Source organism: Antennarius striatus, chromosome 1 (assembly GCF_040054535.1).
Source record: "Antennarius striatus isolate MH-2024 chromosome 1, ASM4005453v1, whole genome shotgun sequence".
In the NCBI taxonomy this organism is placed as follows: Eukaryota; Metazoa; Chordata; class Actinopteri; order Lophiiformes; family Antennariidae; genus Antennarius; species Antennarius striatus.
The window spans coordinates 9,053,576-9,077,250 of NC_090776.1; the positions used below are offsets into that span (position 1 = coordinate 9,053,576).

Consider the following 23,675-nt stretch of genomic DNA (forward strand, 5'->3'; position numbering starts at 1 on the left):
ATTTATTTGTTGAGGCTGCACTAAATAGTCATTTCTTCTGCAGGCTCATAAATACGTAGATACAGAAGAGATGTGTGTCCCGTCTCCAATAAAACAGTGCAGACTCTCTTAATTTACCCACATAAAGGATGTAACATCAGTGGGATCACTAGTGGAGTAGCCACTCTGCATGCCATGGAACAAAAAAATAAAAATAAAAAACCCAGCAATTTTAATTCATTTGTTTCTTGTTGTATTTGGTCATGAATCCATGGAGGAAACTAGTTTTAAATTTAATTCTTACCCTGACATCTTTGTTCAAAAGACATGACGGTGACACAGATATGAGGGACACTTTGTTTATTAATGTCTTTGCTTATAAGTGGCTTATTCTACATGTTACACATCTTTCATTTAATCCAAGTCAGATGTTCTCACAATAAACGAAGTGGACATCTCTCTGAGAAAAGAAAACTCCACCTATGCCTCTCAGTTCAGATCAGGCTCACCAGAACGATCTAACTGATTGTTCCCTCTAACCATATTCCACCTCAGCCAAGCGTATCAAGAAAAAAATAAAACTCAAGAATGATCTCACCCCACCGACTCAGAGAACAGAACAGTGGGAATCCTTTATTATCAAAAATGGCTCAGTGAGTCATTTTTAATTAAAATTAATTTCTTATGTCATCAGCCAAACGGCTGAGGTTTGGCTGGTGGCTACTTCTCAAGAATATTATAACTTTTTATGCCTTTTTACCCTATATTAGATTAGTTGTTGCTGTTTGACACCATCTTAGATTGCTACTAGTGACACCCACACAACCCCCACTACAGGTCTCTAAACCAAACCCTCAAAAAAGAGAACGTTCGAAAACTGAAAAAGTTCAAATAAAAGAAGTAAAACTTGAGGAATCCTGATCGTTCTCTGATCCATTGTTATCAAATATCCTCGATCAGCAAGATTACCAGCATCCACTAGTCAGTAGATCAAAAGATCAAAGGTCACAGCACACAGACAATATTCCTGTGACCCGTGAATCGTCACAGATCATTAAGAAGTGCTAAGAAGGAAATCATAGTCTTTCTCTTTGTTAGACACAAAGCTACACTATGGGAAACTAAAAACACAAGAGAATAGTATAGCCCAGAATTCCTCTGTGTTCGCCATGCACTACAGACGTTAGCTCATATCCAGACAGCTAGCCTACATTACAAGTGATTTAGTGTTCTTTGCCATTGGTCACTTCATTTAATAGTAAGATATTTCACATATAGCCCAGATTTCTAAAGGCTTTTAAAAATATAGAGTGATTCTGTCAGTTATCCCAAACAAGACTAAACAGCAGGTGGATTTTTTTAATTTAAAGAAAGTGATTCAAAACATTCCTGAACACGACCTGTAATTTGTGTCCCCTCCTACCAGGTTTTGAGGTCGAAGTCTTGAAACTTTTGAATTTTCTGTGGACATGGGTGAAACCATGATCCCCATGGAGGAAACAATCTGACCATGCCATATCCCCTTCATCTCATAGAAATGGTCCCTGTAACTCAATATTTCCGAGGAACCATTAAACTACTACGGCTGGTCCAGGTGGATTAGCTGAAGAAACATACAGTGACAGTTTGGTCCATTGGTTCCCAGTGTAACGGTCTGCCTCATCTGAATGGTTGTCAGACCATCCTGAGGGATCATGAGATGCATGATGGGTCAAGAGAGAAAATTTTTTTAAAAATCCTTTTTGGTGAAATATTAGATAATTACAGTCCTTTGGGTCTCAACCCATTATTTAAATCTTCCCTGCTTCATTTCTCCACAAATTGTAGTCTAGCTTGATTCCATTCCATTAAATTCCATTAATTATGAGAATTGTTGACCCAGCAATGCACTCAGTAGAACGTATGCCAGTGCTCAGGCCCAACAACCAGTAAATGTGTGCTGCCAAAGGGTGGTTAACAAAAACCCAATGTCAACCCTTCTGCCAGGTTTCATTAAAAATCACAAGGTTTATGTGTAATAAACAAAATAATGAAAAAAAAGCTTGTAAGATAAAGTGAAATAAAATTTAATAGGTTCTTCTCTGCCACGTATCCAATAGCTCCAGCAGGTTTCCGGAATATTATACTTTGGAGAGACTGAAAAAAGTCACTGACATCGCCAATAGCAACAATTATCTGCCACCTTTTTGTAAAGAAGAAAACTGACGATTCTTTACAGATCACTCATGTATTTGTCTAAAAGCTTCTCTTGAAACACCGATTAATTACTAGAGCTGTCAGATGAATATGAAAAGTACATTTTGAAATGTAATGGAGTAATATATGCAGTACCATAAAATAGACATGTTCAAGTAAGATATAAGAATGTCAAAACTGTACTTACATATATAGTCTTCAAAATGAGGGCCACGTCAACACCAACCATTTCCACTGAGGCTGATATTCTGGGACCTTCATTTGATTTGTTTTACCCACACACACACTTTGCTGCAGCCTCTTTATCTCTACTCTGATCAGACTTCGACATAATGCTTGATTTATGTGATTTTCCTCATGGATTTTTCATTTGGCTTTAAAAACATTCTAAAAGAAAGATTAGCATTACGCTGTGTGTACTCCTACAGCAGTGTGAATCATTAAAACAAACACACTATTTAACATGTCAGATTAATATCCATTCCTGGATATTAATCTGTTTCGATCATTTTTAATGAACAGATCACTGATAGCAGAGTATTAGTGGGGGATTAACATGATTTCATCCTCCTTTCTGTGCACAATAAAGCTTTAATCTCGGCTCTGACTGGGAGGCCGTGCCGCCGGGCCAGGCCAATAACGTGCCTTGGCGTCTCTAGCATATCCCGCCCATGGGTGTCTCCTGTGGTGTTGGTGGTGGTGGTGGTGCGACCGGGCCTGGCAACAGACATAGTGACAGACGTGCCCCTGGGATTCCACCTGTCAGCTGCACAGGCACTAATCGACAGGCCTCATATAAGCTGAACTTTCTGTCACCTCCCTGTCAAACCATCATCTTCACATTCGGCTGACGGATTCCCTCTGCCCACCCCCCACCTTCTTCTTATCCAAGCTCCGCCCATCTTCCAGCCCTCGTAAAACACATAGACATCAGACCGTCAGCCTGATTCATTCTCATGCAGAAAACAACCTTGTTTTTGTTTTAAGGAATAATCTGAAATTCTCTGCGCTGCTTCCTACCACCGCTGAAGAAATCCCTCCACCTCCCCCCTTCTTCCCCTCCACCACCCTGCCTTTCAGCTCTAATGTGACAGAGGTGGGTTTTAATGTTCTCTAGTAATTGGGTACGAGAGGGAGAGACTGCTTGGAAGGAGGAGGAGGAGGAGGAAGGGTCATGGTCAGGTTTCTCTTGGAGGTTATTCTGCATCTGTCTCTTAGCAACGGCAGACCACTCTTTGTACAGTCCTTTTTTGATTGGTGTGGGGTTTTTTTTTTTTTTTTTCATTCTTGGTTGCTGAAATGTTTTGGGAGGGGGCTCCTCAGCAGACAGACCTCCTCCCAGTCTTAATAGAATTTTTCTCCCTTAGCATCAGATGAGAGATTTTAGGCGTGGCTCTCGGTAGCAGAGCCTCTGTGCAGGGCAAATGTGTGTTATCTGCTCAGACCAGTCTGTAGTAGATGATTGTCAGTCTTTGGGTTTTTAAGTTTGTTGAAATGACATTTGAGAGACAGAAAAGATATGCTTTGCGGCAGTGGCGGATCCAGTCTGAACACACTGTCTTATCCCTTGTCTCTCAAAGTAGTGTCAGTGAAAGGGCAACCCGAGGTCAAAGGTCAGTAGATGGAGCCAGAGAAACCTCTTGATTCACATATCAGATTGAAAACATCAGGGCATTGTTGAGATATTTACACAATCTTATAATTAATCTATATATACTGTTGATGATACACAGACAGATAGACATGTAGATAAATAGATCACCTTAAGGAGATTACTGTATTGTCTTGAGGTTTTCATGTTAAATTTGTTCAGGAATAATCGCTTTTAAAGGTTAATTGGACAAAATATTAAACTGGTTCCAAGATGTTTTTGCTTGCAGACAGATGGAGCTTCATGTCTTCAGTGAGAGTGCTTTTTATTCTCCTGGGCACACAATAACATCACATTCAAATCAACAAAATTGCTCAGGGACATGAGTGCAACTGCATTTTTATTGATTTATACAATTTAATGCATTCGTACGTGTAGAGTCTGGTATTAAAGGATCTCAGAAGAATATGTCCTCATATGTTTTTGAGAAAGGATTCTACCCTGAGACTTCAAAATACTTCAGCGTATAATAATTCACTGAATAGAATTCACAACTTTTGTGCTTTAAAACATTTGCAATTGCCATCTATACCCAATAAATAAATAAATAAATAAATAAATAGATTTGAAAAATTAATTGATTCCTGAAAGAATAAATAAAGAATTCTTTTCATCCCATGAAATTCGCTCTGAATGACTTAATGATCAAATTTTTTTAAAGAATTCTTTTAATTCCAGTTTTGCAATAACATAATGATAACTCTAACCTGCTGACTTAGGATTGATTTAAAAATAATTTATTATGACAATCCTTTCACGATAAACATGAGAGATACACGTTTAGAAAACTACAAAAACTCATTAATAATAAAGGAAACACAAGATCAAAATAAAATGCAACAGGAAATATTAAAATGTTGACTTTCTGGAGAACTAATATTTGCAGAAATGCTAAAGAAAAGCGTAGAAATGGGAACGAAAAGGGTTTTACATAACAATTGAAGGTTAATGGGGGATTATATGTTCTGAAAAAAAATAGTAACTTCATCAGTCTGAAAAGTCTTATCTCTATATAAAAGAATAACTCAAACCATCTCTGAATCATTTAACTACGTAAACATCAAGTGTGAAACACTTTCAGCTCATGAGAGTTGTGTTTATTCGGGCGCAGCGCCTGTTTGTTCCCCCTGTGCAGATTATTTACTGAGACCAATCCTCCAGAGACAGATTTAACTCAACGAAACTAGAAACTCCTAAAAAAAAATTAAAAACGAAGGAGAAAAAAAAAACCCTCAAACTTTTCACTTTTCATCGCTGCTTTCACCTAGAAGTTGTAACAGCAAAGTGATGTTTTCCGTCCACATGGATTTACGTCCTCCTGAACGAGTTTGGAGTAAATAAAAACTTCACACGTTTTCATTTAACTTATTTCACTTTTAGTCAATGACTAAACCATATAGATTAAACTTACTGGATCTTTTCTGGCCCCTTTCCCCCTGTATGTTCACCGACCCCACAGCTGTTTGATTTGATTTATTTTTATTTGTATAAAACCATTTTTATATGAGTCAATTTATTTCGTTTTATAAAAAACTGCTAACGTGTAGCAAATAAAACTAACTTTTTAGGCTCACTGAGAGTCAGTGAAAACGGCTTCCCCTCCAGACACCAGGGCTCAGAATAAACAGCGTGTTTATTTTATCAGCGACTCCACTCAGAAATTGTTTAACAGGCTTTTTGTGGCAACTTTGTTCTGAAAGATAAATCCTGCACACACAAAAAAGAAAATTATAAAAACTACCAGAAATATGAAGTGCTTCAATGTTTTTCATAATCAACGGAGAAAGGCAGAATAACAGCAGGCCCCAGAAAAAGGCAATGCCTATAACCTGAACATCTGAAGGGCGATTGTTCTGTCGAAGTCTAATATATGTTAAAAACACTAACTAACACGTTCAATTCCTGAAAGTCGTTTTTTACCCGGCTGTCTTTATTTCGAACACGTTTCACCGTTTTTGGTCATTTTCCTGAAGCCTCCAAAAGCATCTGTTTAAATGTTAAAGGTAAATAATTTCACGTCTCTTTAGTTCTGTAATCCCCCTAAAAATCACTTCTTTTTTTTGTCGGAAACCACTTAATTTTCAACATCCCATAAAAACACAAATCTGCATGAGATGTGTGTTTTTACACACATCTCATGCAGATATTATTTTATTCAATAAAACTTTGTTTTTTTTTAATTCAATGGACATTATTTCATTCAATAAATACTATTTCTTCTTAGATTAATTCTATTACTTATAAATTCACTATCAGTGTTCCGGTTGAATAAGTTTGAGTGATAAATATTAATATGTAAGCGACGCGTTCGCGATGATCTAAAGAAGGATCTGATTGGCTACACGTGCACGTTCCTGATAGCTGATTGGTCGGGACTAATATGCCCGCTCGGGCTACGAATCGGGACACAGACGCGGACTGTGTTCGCCTCCTTCTGTGACGTGGGCCGTTCGTGGAGCTGACACGGAGAGGCAGAGGGACATTCTACAGCTTCTCCTTCTTGAAGTTCAGCCTCAGCCTGAAGTGGACAGATTTCGGCGGCATTTTCGTTAATGGACATGAACGTGTGTGGGAAAATGCACCATTGTTTTACGGTGGCCCTTTGGCCCAGAACACCCAGGGGCCGTCGAGCGCCCAGCTCCACCCTCCTCAGGGTAAACTGTTGTGACAGAGCACTCAGGGGCCCCTCATTAGCTCTCTGTCCGCTAAGAAGCAAAGAAGCTGCTTTAATCCTCTCTGTCCTCCTCAATCTGGCAACATAGACACGATCATAACTCCAGTTTCCTTCTGCTTTCTGGTCTAATAAAGTTTAACCACCTTTTTGTATTCATATAATCCTAAATAACAACCCCCCCAAACAAAACGTCACTTATTACTACGCTGATGTTAAAAACAATGAACGGAACTGATTTATCCCATTTTAGAGCACCAATTGTGCTAGACTCACTGGAAGAATAACATAACATTTAGTGTATTACAAACTTTAAATATTGATTATTGGACAAATAACTAATTCCATCCAGTAATTGCCATAAATATGTCTACCGTCTCTTCCTGTCTGTTGGTGGCATTTTTATGTTTGTCTTCTTGTTTACAATTAGCCCTGTCCCATAAATGAGGAAAAGTTTCTACTGCAGGTTTACAAGTAAAATCTGAATACTAGACACACACAATTAGTTTGATCAAAGAAGATTAGTTTGATCAAAATGTCTGATTAGTGACCAAACTATAGCCAAAAGCAGCTCCAGACAGTTTCATTAAGTGTATGCTCATTCATAGGCTCATAGGGGTAGTCATAAACAACATAAAATTGAAATGGCAAAATAAGCCAAATACACTTTATTTATAAATCTTGAGTTATAATTTAATATGGTACCAATATGTTAACCAATATGCTTCACAGTACATCAGAGTGGTTGTCAAAAAGAAGTAAACAACAAAACACACGCACGCATACACACGCACATGCACACACACTTTCAATAGCGCTATACCCTGCAATGTTCTGTTGTGCTATCAAGCAGCATGGGCTCATAAATGCATGGGTTAATGGAACAGATTCAAAGACTTGACCTTTGATGTTGTGTACAGTTTGTTTATCCCATGAAGAAACAGTAAACAACAGGACCAGCGCTCCTAAAATCTCTCTGAGACAATCAGTGTACAGACTTAATTCACAAATCAGAAGTGGTAATTCATTGATCATTCACGCAGTAATCTTATTACTTTTCCTTGTAGCAAATTACCTGTCAACAACTTGACCTATAAAATACGAAGAAAAAAAGACCAATGTGTGGCTAGATCAGTTTGTCATACAGATATCCGTGACATAATCTCTCTTTGGATGTAAAATAACACAATATTTATTTTCTAACTGGCAAAATTTACTGATTTGCTTTGATATAATCATGATCTTCATGAATTTCTGATTGCTAATTTTTTTTTTTAAAGCATTGTCAAAACAGATGAGAAAATAAGAATTGAGGCAATAGGAATTGATTTGATCTGCTAGGAAATTTAACATCACATATTTAAGTAAAACGTTTGAAATGTGTATAATAATAATAATAATAATAATGGTTTGAATGGAGTAGCACGTTACTTGGCACAACCTCACTCTGATCATGATCTCCGATCAAAATTTTTGGATGTTTTCCGCCACCATTTCATCTAAATCTTTGTACGTAAACAATGCAAATAAAATAAGCATCCATAAAGTCACCAACTCAGACCATTAATCTCTCTATTATCGCTGTACAAATTTGAGCAATATGTTAAAGTCAGATGACGTTAAGATTCAAACACCTGTATTAAAACTTTTTGAATTGTTTATTTAGTCCAAAGTGCCATGTATGGATGGTGTATGAAACAAACAAAAAATTAAAACAAAAAAAAACATACCAACACAAGACGTTCCCTGCAGTTTTTCTTACTGTCTGGGGCAAAAATACGTAAAATATTAAAAGAAGGAGTCAAAACATAATTTACAAGCACGATAAATATACACACAGGGTCCAATAAATATTGTTTGTTATCCCATAAACAATAGACTGTGAGCGGTCACCACACTCCAAAAACATCCCCCTTTACCAAGTCACTCAGTTATATATTGTTTCTCTTTAAAAAAAAAATTCTGCCAGTTGAATCAGATGTCTTAATGTTGACAAAATAATTTATTTCTAGAATCTTCAGTGTCAGAAAAAGAAGAGCAAACAAATGCAAAAGTTCCCTCATGGTTTAAGAGAGTCACTGAAAGTATGTTAATTTTTTTTTGTTCCTTTTAAAATGGGAAATGTTAGCATCTAATTCCATTGGCAGTTTTTGATTTTACACAACATTACAATGACTTGATTTGAGGTGTGGGACTCTTCCTGATGTCAGCGGAAGCTCTGTAGCTTCTACTTCTATTGAATAGGCATGTAGGGCCAGTTGAAGCTGCTTCCAGACAGAAGCATGTCCCTTATCAAAGTTTCTATGGGGGTCTTCCCCACCAGACGGATGAAGAACAGCTGCTCAATGACTGAAGAAGAGACGGTGCGGAGGGAAGGTAAGCGGAGCAGCAGCTTCCCAAACCTGTTGGGCTGGTTAGGGTACTGGCTCCTAACATACTCCTCCAAAGCACACTGGGATTTCTCCTGCAGACCTTCTACATGGGCAACATCTGACAGACCACAGGCATCTAGGAGAGAAAACAACAACCAGACAAGATGTAGATGGGAAATGAAATGATCAATATCAGTGATTCAAGATAGGAAATCATAAAAACAGTATTTTAACATTTTTTATTTTTTTAAAGGATTTTTTCACTGACTATTTCAGTAGTGTTATATGTGAAACCCAGTTGTGAAACATGATAATCTCCCCCAAAAACCAAAACAAAACAAAAACTCAAACCCGGAGATAAAAAAAATATATTTAAAAAAACAACAAAAAAAACTTAGCATTTCACTTGTCAAGTATATTACTGATTAATGACAGAGGCTGGGTTGCATACTAGTGAAAACATTCATTATACAGTATTGAAATAACCTTATCAATGAAATGGTTAGAGAAAGTTAAAGCACATATGTACAAAAATCCATATGAGGAGTATTTACTAATAAATTAATGACTCAGACAGACACGTTCATGAAATAATACAAGTCTAGAAGAGGAAAAATCTAACTTGTAAGTCAATTTATACAGAGTCAGCATGAGTTTTGTAGAATGAAAAATAAAGAAACTATAAATACAGCAGAAAAAACACGTGCACTGCTTCATCCTGAAACACTACACACTGTACATGCAGTATTTTATAGATACAACAGAGCCCTCTATTTGCACTGTACGCTGCAGGCCGTATGGCAGCAAGGGTTAAAGAACTGTTTGTGTCCCAGTTTAAAGCCACGTGTTCAGATGTACTCATGGAAACTAAAATAGACCTACAGGAGAACGTTTTCTATTTACTCCAGCTAAATTTGTGTTTTTGGTTTTGTTCATCCAGATATGTAAATTACTCACACCACTTCACATTAAAAGACTATAAAATAATAGGTGCATCCGGCAATGTGAAATGTTCCACTTTATCTTTTTCTTTAAAAAAAAACAAAAACAAAACGTGTTTCAAACAGTTTTATATTAAATTCAAAGGTGTTTTCATTTAACAAATAACATGAATAAATACAATAATTTGAAGTTAGTATTTATATTTTATGTTTAGATCAATGATAGGGATCAGCTTAAAATATTTATACAGTATTGCATGTTTTAATTACCAATTTAATTTTACCTGGAGTAAAATGTAGGCTCAAATCCTGAACATCTCGTTGCTTGTTTACGTGTGATTTATTTATGAGTGTTATAGATTTTAGGGACTACAGGTTTGTGTTTTGTGTAAACTATCAATAAATAGTGATTAACGCCCCGATGCATCCTCGTTATTAAACGCTTTTCTGCTTTTTTTCTTGATTTTAACAACACAGTTGTGAAATCTTGTTGTTATTTGTTTTTTTTCTTTTGTTAAATATAAGACATAAGTAAACCTGTTTTTCTGTTTTAAACATTAAATTGATTAGACGAATATTACTGATTCTTTGCGGTAAATACCTCCAAAATATATATTTTAGTGTTGTGCTTTTTTTTTTTTTTTTTTTTTTTTTTTTTGAGGAAAATACAAAGTAATGAAAGAAACGTGCGGTTTTTCCTTCCCTTCCAAAATAGGCTGCGTGGATTTTGTGTCAGATGTGTTGTCGCTCCGTTTATTCTTCAGGCCTACATAGTGGAGGTTTCTCCAGTAGGTTCTTGGGATATCTTGGGATAAGTAGAAAATGCCTCCATTTGTTTGTTTCTGTATCTAAATGTTAACTTTTCATTCATCTTTTGTTTTCCTCTGCAGTCTACTTTTGTAAAAGAAAACTAAAATAATAGTATTGTAGTATCTTCACCGGAGGACAGGCTTTACCTGTGGAGAACAGGACGATGGCCTTTATGCAGCTGTACTCCGCGGAATCCACGTGCAGCACCTTGAGCTTCTCCACCTGCTCCTGAAAGACCCGGATGTGGTCCATGAACGCCACCACCCGATCCGCGGACATCGGAGACGCGTGGAGACCGGCGGCGGCGAGCAGCGGGGCGACGTGGACGGGCATGGAGCACTGGGCGGCGTTCAGCACGAACAGTTCGCTCCAGGTGAGGCGCAGCAGGGCCACCTGGTCCGTCACCTGCAGGTCCGGGAAGAAGGGGATGTTGCGGGCCCACTCCACGGCGCTGAACAGCATCCGGGCCGCCAGCTCGCAGATGTTCTCTATGCCCATGATGTTGTTGCTCTGCAGGCACTGAGAGCCGAACCTGGAGGTCGGGTAGGGCTCGGCCCGCAGCAGCAGAGAGATGTACCCGGACAGGTAGGAGTGGCACTGCAGGGGGTCTCCGTTGGTCAGGGAGAACTGGCCGTGATAGGAGTGGGTAGGAAGTCTTCCTCTCTGGACGGCTGCAACACACACACACACACACACACACACACACACACACACACACACACACACACACACACACACACACACACACACACACACACACACACACACACACACACACACACACACACACACACACACACACACACAGGGTGTCACCATGAAGCTTACAGCATGTGTTATGCTTAAAGAAAAACGGGAAAATGTCCAGTTAAATTAAAATGAATGGACATAAACTTTGATATCTGTTAATATCACGTTCTTTCTGATTTTAACCTTTACATTATGAGTGTTTTTTTTTTCTTCTCAGTTATTTTCGGTGCGTTCAACTTTATTCATAATTAGAATAAAAGTGTCGTCCCTCTAGTGACGTTGTCTGCCAGAGGAGGCCACAGTTCGGGTCACGTCGGGCCTCATACGCGTAATAAACACGAGTGGACGCACACGCACACGAGAAGACACAATTTAGCAAAAGCATCATTAATACAAATGCCACATTTTAAATAAATAAATTTGCAATTTAATCTAAAATGTAAGAGAATTATGTCAAACTTGAGTACGTGACATTTAAAGGCGCGTCGGGCTGCCGGGGGCCACACAATGGACGTCAGGCAGCACAATAGGCTACTGAACATGCTACTGGATGCTAGCTGGATCACTAATCCGGAATATCACAGGCTGGACAGTGATGACGCGCCTAGTCTGATATGAATAGAATATGAGTAGGCTGAGAAAAAAAAAAACAACTTAACGTCAAATCATGGAACAGACAAAGAAGAGATAAATGTCGGCTTCCACTCAGATGTTACACTTAATGAAGCGTGAATAATATTTATAGTTTAAATGATGTAAATGTGTTCAAACAGGCCTGGATAAATATAGAACGCTGTGTGACGCTCCGCGTCACGGCCCGATGGTTCCATGATGTGATACAGCCGACAGCATCAACAGGAGGACGCCAGCCCGTACCTTCCCTCCTCATGCCGACTTTGAGACATTTCTTGAGGCGGCAGTACTGGCACTGGTTCCGGTGGTGCTGGTCCACGGGACAGTTCCTGTTGGCCCTGCAGGTGTAGTTCAGGTTCCGTCGGACGCTGCGTTTGAAGAAGCTCTTACATCCCTCACAGGTGAACTGTCCGTAGTGCTTCCCGCTGGATTTATCCCCGCAGACGATGCATTCGATCTGCTGGCTCTGGTGTTTGTCCATGGACGAGGAAGAGGAGGAGGAGGAAGACGTGGTGGTGTTGCTGTTGGTGGCGGTGATGGTGGTGGTGCTGGACGGGTTGGGCGGCGGTGCGCCCTGAGATGCTGCTGCCGCCGCGGGTAAATCCAGAGAAGGCACCGAGTTCATGTGTCCCGTCAGCTCCCTGGGCAGAGCCCGGGGTGAGACCTGGGACACCGACGAGGGGAGAGCGCCCTGACCGTCCCCGACGCCGTCGGTGTTTCTCCACGCCACCATCGCCATATCGATCGTCTCCAAAACTTTACGCGCCCAACTTTCCTCTTTTCACGCTATAATCAACGCACACGGTCTATCTGCATGAATCACACACACACACACACACACACACACATACACACACACACACACAGGCTACACAGTCAAGGAACCTGCGACGCAGACATCGTCCGACTAATTACAAGGTAAGCCTCAAAATTCTAATGGAGCGCATGGAATAACGATAATATAATTATAACGCCCGACTTCACAGCCTACATAACAGGCAGTCACCCAGAAACAGCATCGGCGCCGAGAACACCCCAAAAGAAAGCTTCATTCAGCCCAAGGGTCAGTGTAACATCCAGAAGGGGGGGGGGGGGGAAGACGCAGATAACGCCGGGCCAAAATCCAGAGAGATAAAGAAAATAAATAAATAAATAAATAAAAAACACCCCCGTTGTCCCATAAATATACAGTCTGATCCTTTCTGTCCTGTGTTTTCAGTTCTCATCAGAACCCAGAGCGCAGGTCCTTCATCGCAGGAGCTGGATGTCCAGACGCTCCGAATAACTCACAAGTTGCGTTACAAAGACAACGGAGGAGAGGAGGAGAGAGACGCGGAGTGATGGATGAGGATTTTTATGATGCTTTGCTCCGGGACGGAGGAGGAGAGTGGCGAGTCGACGCGTCACGGGCTGTGACTCGCTGACGTCAGTGTTTGGGGGCGGGGTTAGAGCAGCAGCGAGTGGCTCCAGCTGGATTTCTGTTGATACACACTGCTTTGAGTATTGTGTGTTTTCACCCCCACCCCCCCCACCCCGGTATTTTCTGGTTGCCTTATGTGAGTGTGTAGTTATGTATTCTGCATTACACAGTATGTGTGTGTTGCTCAGGTTACTTGACTTTATGTTATTCTGCCCAATCATCATCTCTGTCTCAGCTCCAAAACAGTACATCCCAACCACAGAAACTTGATGCCACCTAGTGTCACCAGTAAATTAGGTAGAAAATGACTTGTAGGAAATTATATCTTCAACATAGTAATTTAAAGTATCCATCAATTAATAATATGTTTGATTCACTGCTCCCACAATCGTTTTTACAATCACATACAAACAATAATTTTTACCAGGAAGAAAAATACCATGATTTTTATTTTTATTCCTAATGTTACTGCAGTTCACACTGCCACTTCTCACACTGCTTTAAATTTCAATCTCTAATCCACTTTAACAGCCACCAATAATATATCAAAGAGACTTACTGTATGTGCCCTGGTTGTTGCATTAATCCCACTTCACTGCATCTAATGGCTTATAATAAATGCTAATATATATTCAACTGTTCCGTGTGCTTTTTTTTTGTATATTCAGAGAGTGAGTTATGTCGCTTGAGCTCTTGTTAGCAAATCATCACCATGTCAAAATGTCTGCATGAACTATGACTGTTGATTCTTGCCCCAGGAGTCCCGAGGCTGAGTGTGCCATCATGTTCTTCCACACAGCCTGCTTTGCAGTCATTTGCTGCCTGCTCAAACAGAAAACAAGCTGCCTGTTAAAAAAAACAAAAAAAACCCCTGATGTTAAACACAGTGGAAGGTCAAGGCTAAAGTGTTTATTAAACTGGATGGGAATGATGCATCCATCCACAGTCAAATAAACAGAACTCAGCCCTCGGTGCTCCATTTAGTGGCAGGTCCAGTTAGCATTAATGTTGATCTGCTATACTGAAAGACAAACTGAGGAGGGACCTACTGCCTGTACGTGACCCCCCTGGATGGAACACTGTTCGCAGCACAATGAGGAGCAGTGCTAACCTGCTGCTCAGACAAGCAGCATTTTTTTAAGCTCCAAGTTGTCTTAATAAACATATTTGCTGTACGTGAATTCTAGCTCCCCTCTAAGCTCTTTACCACCTTCAACCACCATATGGTTATCTGTTAAATCCACAGTGTTTATTATTAGGACATGTACAGCAGAAGTCAGGCCTGCTGCAGGTGAGACCGCTTGTGCATTGACAGCAAAGTGAAGTTAATAGACTTCATAATGGGATCCTTTTAGCAGCCTTTTTTGATATCCCATCCCTCATGTTTTAAACTCTCACTGTTAATGAGATTAATGGGTGTGATATAAAAGTATATGGAGCTCCTAATCTCTAATAAACACTTGGTGGTGCTGTTATATGGAAAAAGCAAACAGTTCAATGTCGTAAGAAGATGCGGAGCTACATATATACACACAAACACACACACTCACTCCTTCGGACAATTTGGGACTGGCCAGTTAACCTGAAGCGCATGTTCTTGGGGGTAGGAGGAAGCCGGAGAACCCGGACAGAACCCACGCAGTCACGGGGAGAACATGCAAACTCTGCAGAAAGCGGGACTCAAAACCTTGTTGTGTGGCGATGGCGCTACCCACTGCGCCACCGCGCCGCCCTGAATTTCACACATGCTCGAGAAAACGGTTGCTACCACATGAAGTGATCATTAAGAAAGCTAAGCTACTGTAAAGGTGTTACATTTAGAAAATAGCAACATTATCTGCATTCTATATTAGAGAGATGAACTATTTCAGCACAGTGGCGCAGTGGGTAGAGCTGCTGCCTCACAGATAGAAGGTTCCAGGTTCGTGTCCTTTCTGTGGGGAGTTTGTGCATTCTTTCCGTGTCTGAATGGGTTCTCTCTGGGTTCTCTGGCTTCTTCTCACATCCAAAAACATGCAGCTTAGGTGAATTGTTCATTCCAAACTGCCCGTAGGTGTGAATGTGCCTGAGTGGTTGTTTGTCTTTCGTGTGGCTCTGGTGCACCGGCATTGCGCCTCTTGCCTGTAAGTCAGCTGGGATAGACTCCAGCAATCCTTGTGGCCTGCAAAAGGGGAAGAAGCAGATAAGAAAATGAATGAATGAATGAATGAATGAATGAATGAATGAACTATTATGTGTCAGACACCACAAACACCAGTGACCATTAATAACAACCAAACTAAACAGAACTAGCTGACGACACATGCACTGCAGTGACAGAGAGAAAACTGTGGGATAGCTGAGCTCAGATGCATTCTGGGAGGCTGGCCAGATGCAGCCAGCTGTCGCAGGTGGAAGACGTTTGACTGCAGGATTCTGTGCCAAATGCTCTGATTCCCTAACAATCCACATGTCTATTTCATCCTACCATCAGTTGTGAACAAGATCCAAAGGTACTTAAAATCATTAGCGTGGGGCAGTAATTCCCTCCCAACCAGGAGAAGCTAACAGGAGAGAATCACCGCCTCAGATAATGCTGACTTTTATCCAGAAAAGTCTTTGCAAACTGTCAGTGTGACTATAAACGTCACCATCTGAGGTTCTAACACTGTCCTTTTCCTCCTCCATGAGATCCAGTGTCATCACCCAATATCCAATTAAACGTGTTTTACTTGTGTGTTAACAATCCTGACATAGCTCTCACTTTGGTTGTCTTGTGGGTCAAGGTCTGGCAACCAGACACTGTCTGGTAAGCTCCACCCCCTGGTCTGTCTCCAGGCAGGGGCCCAGAAGGGACCCCTTCTAGACAAGTTGCGACTCTGACCTCTCCAATTTATAGTTTGTGAATTGGACCTCCCCCGGGATTGATTTGACAACCTTCAAGTTGATGATTCTTAGGCGGGTTTCATAGACACAGCAGGTAGATGGTGTCGTTGCTGCTGTTCCGTTGTCATATGCTGAAACAAAAGCAGTAATTCCAACAATAACTTTTTGGTTAGATTAGTACACCTCAGCTTCTGCTTCACCTGAGGCCGCTGGAGCGGTTTTCAGCTTTCATAAATCCCAGACTGCCGACCTCTGACTCCTTCAGGGCCACTGCAGAGCTCATCATAAGGTAAATTTCATGCTTGAGAGGCACATGGTGCTACAAGCCAGTGCACTCTGACAAAGCACCACTAACGGTTTTAAACAGAAACATCCTGGCAATGTGTAGGGATCCTCATTAGGACTTGTACAGAGCCCTACTTAACCTCTGACCTCGTTCAGACAAGAACTCATTATCTGGCACAAGATTAACCCACATAGCAGAGTAAATGTTAAAACATACATACAACTTCAATTTGAATTGAAACAATCTCACAATGAAATATGTTAGACTTTTGTAATGAATTTCAAACGATTAAAAAAATTGACTATTTTTCCTCATGTTTCATTTTAACATTTGTTCTTTGTGGTGGACAAATAAAATAAGGGACATTATAAAGTCGGGGAAGGAGTGAGGAGGAAAGTCTGTTTTTTGTTGTACAGAAGTGATCATAGACTGCTGCTCGCTGGTCACTTCCGTCAAGTATACCGTGAGTAAACGACAGATGTCCTTTACAGACACACATTTCCAGTTATGTAAAAATGAATGTGTGCTATTAAATTCTAATGCACCAGTTTTACACTTTTGCTGTCGTGTGCTTCCAAACCAAAATTTCTGCTGCTTCTATAATTCAGGAAGACTGCAGTCTTGCATTTGTCTGCATTGGGAATAATTTTCCAACATAATATAATTTCTGGTTTGAAAAACAAGCATTATGTGTTATCAGTGAAATATATTAGAATACTGGTTTTAATTACCTTCTACTTCTGCAAACTGAAACATACCATAGATGTCTCTCATAGGTTTCTTCTACCAGACCAAATTTCATTCAAAGCAAAGACACTTTCTTTGTCCTTCAACACAGCACATTTCCTTAGACTGAGAACACTGTCCGCTATTTTGATTGATAATATATTTGTATCTATTCTGAAGCCAAATTCATCATTCCAATTTGTCAAGTTGCCCGAGTGCTGAGTTAATTATGTGGAAGAACCTGAAAAAGAAGACAACCTCCTGTTTAGACTCATCTGAGGTTTCTCTAGCTCACCCCAGCCCCAAATGAGCAAGCAGAGCTTCGCTGGGCTGCAGGAGCTGCTTGGCACCATGGGTAATTAGTGTGATGAATGCTTTAGCGGTGGAAGTAGTGGCAGTCGCCTGTCTCGCTCATCGTGTGGCTGCGCTGTCGTACCTCAGGGGCTGCAGGCTCATCAGGGTAATGGATGATTCTGCAACAGGACTATCCCTCAACCAACAGTGCCACTACTGAACAAGAAACAGAGTTTTGCAGGTTCTTCCTGAAGATGGGCTTTACGTTTTACTCTGGGCATCTGTGCAGCGTATGGATATCAGTTTGGAAGATTGCTAGCAACCAATAAGTTTAGTCTCAGAATGTGTCATCAAGAAATGCATTTGCCATTCATGATAAACATATTTTGTGATTTTTTTCCTCCCAAAATAACCTCTCAGGACTGCCTACGAGGATATGCAAACACCTAATCCTCAGTGGGATTCCTTACCATGGCTGGGGTGTGGAGCCGTCGCCGCTGAAATGATGGATCACATTATTAGATTAGAGAGCAAGGACAGCCAGCAACTGGATTTGCAATTCACTGCCTCTTTTGTATGAGGATCTTTTTTGCATGAAAGGGATAATTGGGCCGTTGTCACTGAGTCAAAGATTGTTTTTTTCTAACAATGCAGAGAACCTTGTCATAAATCAGGTCAGCTGTCAGAGTGACATCACAGGACAAGGCATTAGTCAAATATGCAGAAGAATCCCTTTGCAAACAATGTAAAGATGTATATCATCATTTAGCTGAAGTAAGGCGAGTCCAGATATTCCAATTTTTTTCTGACAAATTAAGGTTATATGGTGATTTTCTCTTCTGGATGAACCTGGTGGTAGCAGCAGCCACGAAGGTCAGCTCTTTATGCTGTCATTTCAGTACCGGCTAATGGCTTGTGCTTACTCTGTGCCTTGACTTTTCAACCCACAGTGACAGTGAATAATATGCTGTACATAAGGCTGAATTCCCTGCCATGTCATCCATGTAGCGGAAGCTGAATAGGTTGTCTGCCACAGACAGGTAATCCATGGCTGTATCAGTAAAAAAAAACCACAGGTTCAGTGAAATGTTTCGATAGCAGCCAGACCCACGGCTAACAGAGCGTGAAAGACAGGCGAGGTTGTCTAAAGGTTATTTGTGGTGCAGGAGGTGAGACTTTGGGGATGTGGGCACGTCAGTCCAGCAGACTCCTTGGGTCAATGTGAAGACAAGTGGAAGACAGATTTCTCTGTCAGCACGCCGAGAGCCGGCACGGGTTCAGGCTTGTCGTGAAGGCCCAAGTCATAGAGTCAATAGCCAAGGAACATGACACAACCTCTCACAGTCACTTGCCATCAAGTGGAACAGGGAATGGCATGCTTTCCATTTCACTGCACCGCAGCCCTGGCAATACCCTGTGTGCACTCGAGAAATAGGCGAGCCCTCCGCCCCGGATCTCACAAAAGCAACATTGCTGCCTGACTCCGAACACATACATTGGTCTCTGAAAGCAGCGGTACAAGGTGATCCACTGGTCAATCCATAACCCCGGCTATTATCTCTGCTGGCTGCTGCAGTGAGGCAGAGAGGCCTGGGGATAACCGGAGGGCTTGAAGACAAGAAATTAGATCATGGTAAAGTACAAGTGCATTTCGATTAAATTGATGCCAGGATTTAACTTCTGTCAGTGCGTTTTAATGAAATAAGAATATGTGACCTTTTATCTCATCTGGCAAATCATTGACAGACTGAATGCAGCCTTCACCACAAGAACGACTCCACTTGTCAAACGACATTGTGTATTAAAAATATCAAAGTAAACAAAATGAAGTATTCTGCATTCTCCACATCAAAACTGATGGTATGAATCTTCTAAATCAATGATCCCACATTACATCCCCTACATAGAAGGTTCTGGGTTTGATTCCTTTCTGTGCTCATTGTGTATGTTCTCCTTGTGTCTGCATGGGTTCTCTCTGGGTTCTCTGGCCTTTTCCCACTTCTAAAAATATGCAGCTTAGGGGAATTTACCACACCAAATTGTCTTTAGGTGTGTGTGTCTGTGTGTGTGTGTGCGTTTTGTGTGGTCTTAAGATGAGCTGGCGTCTTGTCCAGGGTGTATCCTTCCTTTCACCAGTAGCCATCTGCGATAGGCTCCAGCAGACACGTGTCCTGCAAGAGGGATAAGCGGCTGTAGATGAGACGTTTGCTATTGTCTCATCTAAAAGAAAACGGATGGATGGATCCCACAATATGAGGGCTACATGAACAATTAATGTGGTGTATAAAAACACAAAAGCACAAGGCTCCGTTGTCATATTTTTCTTTTGTGATAAAAGTTTTTAGCGATTCAAGAGTTGCAAGCAAAGATATGAGGACAGTAAATGCTGAATTTATTAAAATGCATTTTGTTCTTTGCTGTAAAAAAAAAAAGTACAAAATACATATTATAAAACTGAAGAAAGGTACCCTCCTTCAAATACATTAAATTTATAGAATAAAATTAAATATCCTTTTAACTATAAATAAAACCCTCCTGTCCTGTGGGAAGGCTGAAACAATACTGGCTGGTACTGGGTGAGAGGCGGTGTCCATTCAGGATATTACCTGATGTTAGCATTTAGCACAAAGAACCCCTGTCATACAGACGCACCCCAAAGAGTAGCTAGCATGGCTGCAGACTCAATCATCTGGTGCAAACATTATATGGTTAAAAATGTTTCAGGATGTTTGATGGTGTGGGTATTGGTGGATATGATTCTGTCATAACCAACAGAGAAACTGATGCATCAGTGGTTTGTCAATAAAAGTCAAAGAGAAAAGACCATATTTAAAAACAAAAATAGTATATTTAATGTATTTACATTAATCATACAATCATGTAATCTTTTCCAAGAAATATACAGAACATAAAGCTTTTAAATATAAGTTCATATAATTTAAAGAAAGAAGAAAATAAAAGAAAGAAGCGATAGAGCATATCTAAAAATCCTTAGAGATGCTTTGAAAATATAGGTTATATTCTCCTATTTCAGTGCTTTTTTTTTCACAAAGATCCCCTTGCAGTCAAGAGCCATGAAATTCCCACATTGAATACCACTCACAACGTGAACAAAGACATCACTCTAAATCCGTCACTAACATGGTCAGCACCAGGTTTTATCTTAAAGTCAACATGCTGTCTAAAGCCTCAAACCAAAGGATTGGCTATCTACATATGAAGAGTTTGCTTCCAAAATAGCATCCATCTTTTACAAAAGTACCTATCTATAAGAAATGATCAATAGAAAAGAAAATATGGGATAACTGTCCATTGATGTTGAAATGTCACAGCTTTTTTTTTTGCCCTTAAAATCTTGCATTTGGTCAGTAAACTCTTCATATGTCCATTCTGCCATTACTAATGATCTGCTATAAAAACCAACCTGCAGTCATCACAAGGCAAGGTCATCAAAAGAGAGTAACGAGAAAAACAGGATGTTAAATCTATGCTCCAAAAGGTATTTTCTCATCACAAGGCAGAACAGTCCTGTTGCCGCAGGTGAAAACATGGTCAAGCAAGCGCTGCCACACATGACAGAGCATGAGACAGGCCTAGAATATGTTGGCTTCTTCTTCGTGAGTGTCAGACGTTACAGTGCACAGGTTGATATGGCACAACATAGGCTTCCATAGGGAAGTCTCAGGGTAGAGCTTACTGTCCTGGCACAGGTTCAGGACTGGTATCAGTTAACTCTGACTGATTCTCTACAGTCAACATGATCTACTGGACACTATCAGTCTATAGCTTAACACTGGTGCCACTGATTTCAAGCACAGTAGGTTTTTTTTTTCATTTGGACCAAAGCAACAAACAGTTATCAGCTTTGCCACTGATGGAAAGAGAGATTAATCTAAATTAGACGATACCTTCACTAGTAGAAAAGTCCTACATTTTAACAGTTATTACACCCTAAAGAGTACTGATATCTAGACCCATATACAAATATCATATAGGCAATATGTTCTGGGAAAACGTTTCTATGATATGGTGAAGGTAAGCGGAGAGATATCACAGAAAGGCTACATACAGCTGAAGGTCAGTCTCCAGCGTGGTGAGACAAAGTTCTCTGCAGGACATTACAGAACACTTCTACAGAGTCATTTGGCACTTTTATGGCACTATTATATACAGAGGAGTCAGCACTACGACACACTGGGCATTGCAGTTAAAAATAGTGCCACCTGTTGGCCAGCTGGTAGACTTCTTTAAATTGTGTGAACATCTACAGTCAACCCTCGGTTTTCGAACATAATCCGTTCCAGAAAGAAGGCTGTTCGAAAAGAGTTGTTTGAAATCCGAAACAATTTTTCCCGTTATAATTAATGTAAATAATTTTAATCCGTTCCAAGTCTAAAAAACAACTTTTTAAAGTGTTTTTTCCACTATTTTACACCATAAACTGAACTGTTTACTGTTTACCATAAATAAAAAGGAGTAGAAATAGACACTGTGTTTTATTTTAATAAAAGATATCCTATCGAACTTTGAACACAAATGCGCTATGAAGGAAGCATCCTGGGCATTCGAGTTCGCTCGGCTCCCGAGTGAGTCGCGTTCAGGTACGCTTGGCTTCTTTCTGTTTGGTCGAGAGTCGAATTTTGGTCGAGTTCAGAGATGTAAAATTCTCAGATTTTCTGGTCGAAAACTGATTTGGCCGAGAAAAGAAGCGTTCGAAAACCGAGGTTTGAGTGTATTTCCATCTGAATCTCCTGCCAGAAGCTCAATGTCCTGTCAGATGGTTGCATTTGGAGCTTAGTTAATATTTCAATCACTTCCTAAACTGTTTTTAGACTCTTTTAGATCTGGTCGGACCAAACACACCATAGTTTAGTGTGCTCTGGGTAGACATGGCTCTTTGTTTAATGTAGGTCCACAGTTCATCTCCAGCATCCTCTAACAATCCCGTTGTCTCCATTTGAATGAATTCCCCCTATTTTACAATACTGAAACACCATTCAATCTTGCAGGATTATTTCCTTAAATAAATATTGATATATCACATGAGAGGTATAGAACCAAAATAATTTAACCATTCTCCAAAACATGAGCGGCAGCATGAAATTAAAATAAGTCATCCTATGTGTCTCCAGTTAACTTAAATGAATGATACATCGCTCTATATGCTCATTTGCATTCTTACTGTTAGTTCCACAAGATAAAAGTATTGCTCTTATGTCTGTTTGGTGAATATAGAGCTGCTCCTGGTTAGTTTAATAAAGCACAAAAATAAAGGAAACATGCAGCCTGGCTCTGACACCACAACCCATCTATAGGCTGCAAGTTGCTAGTTTCATTTTAACAGGGAGATTTGTGCAGGATTATTCTTTGGCAAGTTAACTTCCTGTAGTGTTGCTGTCAAATGAGGTTGAGAGGAACTTGGGTTTGCATTGAATAAACTATCAACATATAATATATGGTTGGTAATTAACTTTAGGGTTTTGTTAGGTGTGTTTTATGACTTCTGGAGAAGGCCAGACCAGCTGCTAAGCAGCTGCTGGCTCCAGATTCATAGTTTCCCTGCAGACATGAGTGTGAAAATGTTGAAATATTTATTTATTTAACTCCACCTTCAAACCTTTCGGAAATAAATATTTTAGGATGTTCAGTGGCTCCATATTTTTGATGCAAAACATATCTAACACTTACAAAGTAAGCTAGGAACACAATATATTCTTTCTATAAACTAGATTTGTAAAAATAAAATAAAATCAGAATCCATTAGAATCTCTGTTTAAACAATCACTTCTGAGGGAGATAGTATGAGTGATTTATGTTAACATCACAATGCAGTATGCATTATAAAGTTTTCCATGGTCTAAGATACCATTTGGAGGACAAAATGTGTCTTTAAACATTACCATGGACACAAAATGACTGAGTCTGTGCAACTTAGTGATGCACTGAATAGTTCTCATTACTGCATGCATTACCAGCATGCTTTTAAATACACTGATTGTGACTGGACAGTGTGCCTCATGCTATGCTATCTGCTGACAAACCCACCACAATCATCATGTCTGCCTTCTCTAATGGCGAGAC

At 40.2% G+C, this 23,675-nt stretch overlaps 1 protein-coding gene across 1 annotated transcript; it reads right to left on the reverse strand.

The window, feature by feature from the left end:
• Positions 1 to 7,207: 7,207 nt before the first annotated feature.
• Positions 7,208 to 12,928, reverse strand: LOC137595450 (COUP transcription factor 2-like). Its single transcript, XM_068315618.1, has 3 exons — positions 12,247 to 12,928; positions 10,767 to 11,291; positions 7,208 to 9,005 (listed from the first exon to the last, which is right to left on the reverse strand). The coding sequence occupies exons 1-3, from the start codon at positions 12,740 to 12,742 to the stop codon at positions 8,731 to 8,733; spliced, it is 1,296 nt and encodes a 431-aa protein (XP_068171719.1). The 5' UTR covers positions 12,743 to 12,928; the 3' UTR covers positions 7,208 to 8,730.
• Positions 12,929 to 23,675: the final 10,747 nt, after the last annotated feature.

What these genes read in the sequence shown, in the direction of transcription:
- LOC137595450 (XM_068315618.1), bottom strand. Translation starts at nt 12,742, where the DNA reads ATGGCGATGGTGGCGTGGAGAAACACCGACGGCGTCGGGGACGGTCAG. An exon ending in AGTCGGCATGAGGAGGGAAG is followed by an intron (nt 11,292 to 12,246) that starts GTACGGGCTGGC and finishes TGTGTGTTGCAG; the next exon opens with CCGTCCAGAGAGGAAGACTT. An exon ending in CATCGTCCTGTTCTCCACAG is followed by an intron (nt 9,006 to 10,766) that starts GTAAAGCCTGTC and finishes TTTCTCTCCTAG; the next exon opens with ATGCCTGTGGTCTGTCAGAT.